General features: G+C 41.5%; 1 protein-coding gene across 1 annotated transcript; it reads left to right on the top strand.

Annotated features, from left to right (window-relative positions):
• Positions 1–2307: 2307 nt before the first annotated feature.
• Positions 2308–3844, top strand: nkx2.2b (NK2 homeobox 2b). Its single transcript, XM_041959404.1, has 2 exons — positions 2308–2536; positions 3297–3844. Exons 1-2 carry the CDS (start codon positions 2308–2310, stop codon positions 3842–3844), a joined length of 777 nt encoding a protein of 258 aa, XP_041815338.1.
• Positions 3845–7449: the final 3605 nt, after the last annotated feature.

The raw sequence follows: 7449 nt of genomic DNA, 5'->3' as shown, positions 1-7449 counted from the left end.
GTGTGTGTGTGTGTGTGTGTGTGTTTCTGAATGTGTGTCAGGCCATTATAAAGTGTTCAGGGGGAATAAATAGGATAAATGTGGAGGCTGTGCGGTCTTTGTGGCCGTCAGCTCATCGTGTGTTTGTTTGCAGAGTTTGGCCACCCAGCAGGATCCAGCACACACACACACACACATAGCTCAACTCATTGCCACACTGATCACACACACGTACAGCAAAGTGGAAACCAAAAACAAACACACAAACTCTAAAAATGTCCCAAAAAACAAGAAAAATCCTGCAGAAGTCTGGTTAGGAAATGTTTCATTTTCTTAAAATATGAGTCAACTGAACAGGACAGAAGAAGACTTCAGCACATCCAGTGTACATCCAGTACAAGCTATCCAAACTGACATTCTGACCTGATGATGGCGCTAGAGCAAAAGCCAGAGGATCACCAAAGTAGCTGCAGTTCATCCTGAGGGGGACTTGAATGTAAAACCATCTAATAGCCGTCGAGATATTTCATGAAGCCACAAATATCAACCACGCCAACACCAACATCAGTAGGATTCATCCTCTGGGAATCATGAATGTTTGTATAAAACGTCATCTTAATCCCTCCAGCTGTTGAGATATTTCAGTCTGGACACCAAAACTACAGACACATATCAAGGTTAGAAACACTAAGAGTTATTCTGATTCATCTATTTCAGTCGACTCTTTAGTCCATCTGCTTCCAGTCTTTGTGCTGAGCTGGGCTGAACAAATCCTGGTCCTGTCCTCTGTGCTGGACTCACAACAGTCACTTCTGATCTGACTCCGGGAATCAGGACTTCCCAAAGTGTTTAAATGGAGGCACTGAGTTCATTTTGCTTGCACTCACATTAGCTTAATGCTAAAATGCAGATTAGTATCACGGGTAAGAGGAAACGATTGTAATGTTAAATAAGTACGTGAAGAATCACATAATTACACCGGTTACAAGGATACAGTGGTGGAAGAAATACCCTGATCCTTTATGTACATAAGAGTATAAATACAACAAAATAAATGACTCCATCACAAATAAAAGTGCTTCTTTCAAAATCCTGCCTCTTTAAGTATCTATAATGTGTGTGTGTGTGTCAGTGCGTCCAGCTGGTGTGTAAACACTTGGGAGTCTTCATCTGCTGCTTGAGTTAATCCTCACAACAAATACTGAAACACACTAACACTCCTCTGAGTCTTTGGTGTTTCACACTTGACGATCATCTTAAATGTAGTGATTTCTCAATGCAGTTTTGTTTGCACAGCGAAAGAACGGTTTAGTTTATTGCTTTATTTTTAATTTCTCTCATAAAATGATGTTTTTATCAATTTTGGGCTGTAGAAGACACAGGCTATTTGTTTATTTTGTCAGTTTTAATGCAAATTATGGGTTTTTAAGGAGAAACTCCACCCAGACTTAAAAATGTAGGCTGCACATGTTATATTTTGTAACTGATTCCTGGATTTTTTCACTCACTTTGTTCAAAACTTGACAAAATGTTAGAAATTCGAGGAATTCATATATACAACCTTTAGCATTTCCTCGCCAGTGTTTTATTCCTGCTGTTTGGAAAAGATATTTGACGTTAAAGTCAGAAAATAAAAGCAGCCTAAAGGAAAATAAACTGACTGGGGCATTTATATTTTTTCATAAATCTTTTTTTTTTTTCACTTTTTGCCAAACTCAACTGTGCTTTTCGTACAAAATTGTGAAAATAAATCTAAATATTTGTCCAGTTTTGTAAATCATTCAATTTCTATGACAGTGCCAATGTTGTGTGCTGCATTAACCTCACCTCACATGAACAGCAACACAGACAGACTCATATTTATATCTTTTAGTCTTCATTGATGTGTTTTCTCAGATTTTGGACACTCACTGTTGGAAACAGGAAGCGGATCAGTGACTCTAATAAATGTAAATGAGTCGCTCCTCTCTCCCTGATCCTCCATCATTAAACATTCACCTCCAGCGTCTCTCTTCACGCGGGTTTTTCACACCCTCAGCCACTTGACCCGCGGGACCCGCCTCCGTCCTTTTACCGGCTCGGTAGTTAAAAGGGACGGAGGGCACACACTCCGTCTTAATGTCTTCCCTCACACATCTTTCATGCTGTTAAACCGTCTCCGGTCGGCCCGCGCAGCCTCGGGCTCCCGCTCCGTTTGACGGCATTCATGGACCCAAACTCCGCTGCCTGCACCTCCTGGACGGGCTGCAGCGGCTGAACCATCGCGGACTCAAACCTGGAACTTTCCTGTTGCTCTCCATCCCTCTGTCTCTCCTTCCCCCCCGCGCCATGTCTTTTGGCACCAGCACAAAAATCGGCTTCTCTGTGCGGGACATCCTGGATCTCCCAAACGCGACCGGAAGATGCGGCTCCGGGACCGAGGAGACCGAGGAGGACGACGCCGAGGAGGCCCCCGCGGAGGCTTCAGGGTCGAAAAACGCGCAGAAATTGGATTTTAAGGAACGGAGTTTCTGCGAGCGCAGCGGCGGAAGCTACGGCAGGTGGAGCCGCGGATCCGGTAACCTGCATTTCTCATGTGAGGAGACGTGCTTAAAAAATAAAAATACCATCGTTAGTGTATTTATATCACATATAGGCCTCCATCATTTCTGACTCTTCAGTCTGACACTCTTCTGCTCGTGCGTAATTACCAAATCAATTCTAAATTGGATTGATTGCCCCCCAATAAAATCGATAATCGGTAATTAGGCTACTTCACATAGATTCAATCGTAAATTCTACTAAAATTCTAAAATGATATATATAATTAGGTCGTTTAATCTAATGTCTGCCACACGCATTCGTGCGTAATGAGAAGCTGTCTCTTTGTCTCCATCTTTTTCATCTTTCAGATTTTCTATCATATTGTTATTTTATCAATAATAACTTTCAATCATTTTCTCGTTATTCGTGTTAACTGTTGAACATACAGTTCAAAACTGTTCACAGGGACAGTAAGCGGGGCGCTGTCCAATCATTCAGACTCATGTTCAACTTAAAAATTGTGTTTTTGTGAATGGAGTTCAACATGGGGCTTCTTTTTCAGAGCAGATACAGGACTTTTATGGGAAAATAGATAAATCACCTTCAGCATGAAATTAACTAAGATAAACTGGATTTATTTAGAGCTTCAAAAATCCGAAAGGTTAATTGTTTTCTATTTGAGCGCAAATAGAAAACAATTAGAAGAAATTACTTGCGTTGGAACTTAATCTGAGTTTCAGTCTGTTTCTGCTGTTTTACAGAGTAATCAGATTACTTGTCCTGTCTCCCTGCAGTACACGGCCTTTCTTTAGAGTCCCGTAGCGAGCCCAAATCTCCCGAGCTCTCCACGGACGAGTCCCCGGACGCAGAGCGGGATCCGGCGAGCGGCGCGGCGCCGAAGAGCCGCGGCAGGAAGCGGCGGGTTCTCTTCTCCAAGGCGCAGACCTTCGAGCTGGAGCGCCGCTTCCGGCAGCAGCGCTACCTGTCCGCTCCGGAGAGGGAGCACCTGGCCGGGCTGATCCGCCTCACCCCGAACCAGGTGAAGATCTGGTTCCAGAACCACCGCTACAAGATGAAGCGGGCCCGGGTCGAGCACAGCTTGGAGGCGCTGCAGCTGCTACCGGCCCGCCGTGTCGCCATCCCGGTCCTGGTGCGGGACGGGAAGCCATGCGACCGACTTACAGCGCAGGACGTGGAGGTGACGCTCAGGTCCGGCCTGAGTCTGCCTCTGTGTGCCTACTCTCCGCTGCTGCACCCCGCCTACGGCCCGGACCACCCCGGGCTGCCGCAGCAGCACCTGGGAGTGCAGCAGCTGGCGCCCATGTACCACTGGAGCTGGTGAAGCCGAGAAAAACTCTAACTGGTGGATTCAATACCTAAAACATAAAGTCCACGTTCTAAGCTCGTTCTAAGCTTGAGTTTCTTCTCAGAATAAAATGATTAATAATGATAATATATGATAACGCCACTATTCGAAAAGGAAGAAAATTCCATCACTTTTTGAATGGAGTTTGGTAGATATCAGGATTTGTTTTCCCCCACAAAAAAAAGTATTTTCCAGAAAGGGCGAGTGTCTTGAAACAAGGCAGAATAAATCACATAAGAAAATTATAAATAAAGTTTAAGTTAAAGCACAATTTTTTTAAACTTCAGAGTCTTAATTCTCTGAAGCTCTTAGAATTAGGACTCTCTTCTTGGTGCTTTCTGGTTTCACGTTTCAGCCTTTCTTCTGCGTCTGATGAGCAGTTATTAGGGCGTTTAACTCCCCTTCAAAATGATCTTTTGACCACTGTCAAACTTCATCTGCTAACAAAAGACGCGCAAACCGTCTCAAACTACCCCGCTGAATATGTGAATAAGAGACTGAATCCAAACTGATCATGAAGCGGATCAAACCAAACGTTTTCTTCTTCTGAGGGACTTTTTCTTGTTCTTGTCGTTGTGTTTTTCTGCAGAAGTGTCACTTTTATCGCGAGAACATGTTTCCGTGTGTTTTATAAATCTATTTATAATGTTGGCCAGTGAGTTGTTTTGTAATAAGATGGATATTTATGATGGTGAATAAAAGTTGCAGCAGGTGTGAGTGGTTTGATTTCAGGCTGAGGTCGCTCTGACAGGCACATCTGCCAGATTATAATGTTCTTTTACAGACATAATATCTTATTTTAAAATCAATAATATGCACAATATGAATAATAATATAACAACATTAATCATAAGAACACATTGTGTCTTTGGTTTGTTAAGGAGCAAACTGAATTGTTTTCTTGTACTTTAAAGACGAGCTGAATTATTAACTGGATGACAAACCTTCAAATTCAGGCTGTGGCAATTTGTGAAGATTTGATTAATTATAAGTTTGGTAATGTGAGAATTTACACTAATGCACAATATTAGTTGACTTTATTATAAAGGATTTAATGTCAGTTCCTTAAATAAGGTGAGTCTGTGTCTCATAATCGACGTCAGACAGACATCCATTCATTCAGATATTGATTTAAGGGTCGAGCAAGGGTTTGAAGGGGTCCTAACAGGTTCAACATAAAGGAATAGTTCAATATTTTGGTAAATGATTAGCTTTCTTGCAGAGAGTCAGATGAGATGATTGGCACCACTGCCACATCTGTACTGTTAGCGTAGCTTAGCATAAAGACTGGAAACAGGGAGAAACAGCTAGCCTAGCTCTGTCCAAAGGTTTCTAAAGCTGCCGGCCAAGATGTAGTCTGACACATAAACCCCAGAAATCACGGTGGTTTCACAAGCTATAAAGTGTTCATTTAGCCGCTCGCAGGAAATAAACTGAAAGTCTCATCAGAACATCCCTGTTTGAGTTTCCACCACATGAAGAACTGTGAGGATCAGACAGATTAGACCCCCTGGCGGATCAGAAAAAATGACTTTCACACAGCGGTGTCTGCCGTCGTCCTGGTCTCCACTTTCTTCTTTTATGAATGACGCAGAACAAACTGAAGCTGGAACTTTTCTGCCTACAGGAACTAAATCAAGCTGAAATGCAGGTTTACTTCCTTGCTGGAAACACACCTGAGCTTTCCAGGTGCTCATAAAAAACCAGGCTAGCTGCTTTTCCAGTGTTTGTGCTAAGCTAAGCTAACAGGCACATGCAGCTTCATATTTACTGTAGAAACATTAAAGAGGGTTTCCAAAATGTTGAACTAGCCCTTACAAGCTGCTTCTCACGGGATTATTTCACTTTAATCTTTATGAAATTATTAAAGATCAGCAAAACAAAAACCTTTGCTTTATAATGAGAGCTGATTTGAGATTTATAGCATCAGATGTGGCGCAGAGCGAAGAGTTGGGGGTTTATTATCTTTAGACTGAATACTTTTTGTTTCCTAAACATCCGACAGGATTAAAACATCTTTACTGCAGCAGACGACTTCATTCAACGCAAGACAAGCAGCTATTTACTGCGTGGTGACAAAGGGAAGAAAGACCCCCCTGTGTGTGTATGTGTTGGGGGTCTCTGTATTCAGAGGTGTCAGAGGTCAGCTCATCTCAGGGGGACGATGTCAAAGGAGGAGGACGGCTGTCAGAGCTTTGAGACAGTTTTAATGTGTCACCTGCTGCTCGAAAAGAGGAGGAGAAGAAGAAGAAACAGAAAAATACGAGGAAGAAGAAAAGCGGAGACACAGCAGAAAGCTCTGGAGTTAAAAGGACATTAACTTCCAATAAAATATGATGTTTACCGTTTACTGAACATTTAAGACTAATATGTGAAACTATCTGTTTTATTTAAGTTTCAGATTGAACAGAATGAAAGTGCACTCACAGGATCAATGCAGAACAGCTGAGTGTCACTCACACAGGAAAGAGGAAACTCACCTCTCAAAATAAAAAGACCACCGCAGAACTCAGTAAACAAGGAAAATATCAGCCGAGTGCTGGAATTCTTCAGTAACATTCTCTTTGTATGTTGAGTATTTTATGTGATTTGCAGTGTTTGGGTAAAAACCTTCAAAAACCCCTGGTTTTGGTTTGGTTGAGCCTATTTTTTATTTTTCTGTATTTGAGCCTACATTTATATAATTTTCCTCCTGTGTTACACATATTAATCTACGGTGCGGTTAATCGGTACGGTTAATCTACGGTGCAATAGTACAGAACACTATACTTAATTATCCATATTTTATTTCCTTTTGTATACATGTATGTTTATATATATATATGTATATATATATATATATATATAGTTGATTTTTCTGTTTTGTATTTTGCATTTTTTATTCTCCTCCTGCTGTTATTGCTAGTAAAGTTATATCTTATCTTATCTTAATCTTCATTCAATAAACGTTTTTCTCAGATTTTCTCTCCTCTCTTATTCTATTTCACATTATTTTCCTCTACAATCACATTGATTTCCAGTGACAGTAAATTATAATACAGTTATTTTATATTTTTTATATTGTTTTCATTTCATTTCCTTCATGTCCGTGTCTATTGTGAGTTTGTCAGTTATTTATATATTTGTTATATTTATATTTTGTTATATTTGTCGTCTCTTTCTCTGTTTTATAATCGATTCATTTAAGGTCGTAGTGGTTGATTTATATTGTATTTTTTATTTTGAACTTGAAAAGCAGCTGATGTCATAGTTGCTGTTCATCATGCAGTCAGCAGGTGGCAGCAAAAGCTCAATCAAAATATGCTGTTGCAAACACACATACAAATGCACACGCACACGATGCTGTTCATTGACTACAGTCCAGCACTCAGTACCTTTGTGCTCTCCACACTCAGAGATCTGGGACTCAGCACCGCCCTGTGTGACTGGATCCTGAACTTCCTGATGGGCAGACCCCCTGCTGTGCAGCACCACATCCACCACCCTGACCTCTCCTGTTCTCCCTGTTCACACATGACTGCGTGACCACCTGCAGCTCCAACACCATCATCAAGCCTGCTGACAGCACGACCGCCATCAGG

Source organism: Chelmon rostratus, chromosome 18, assembly GCF_017976325.1.
Source record: "Chelmon rostratus isolate fCheRos1 chromosome 18, fCheRos1.pri, whole genome shotgun sequence".
Classification (NCBI taxonomy): domain Eukaryota; kingdom Metazoa; phylum Chordata; class Actinopteri; order Chaetodontiformes; family Chaetodontidae; genus Chelmon; species Chelmon rostratus.
The sequence above is the reverse complement of the archived record's forward strand: the minus strand, read 5'-3'. Positions and strand labels throughout refer to the sequence as shown.

Excerpts from the sequence above, each read along its gene's own strand:
- nkx2.2b (XM_041959404.1), top strand. The coding sequence starts at position 2,308 with ATGTCTTTTGGCACCAGCACAAAAATCGGCTTCTCTGTGCGGGACATC. Across the intron at positions 2,537-3,296 it reads CAGGTGGAGCCGCGGATCCG|TACACGGCCTTTCTTTAGAG; the intron begins GTAACCTGCATT and ends GTCTCCCTGCAG.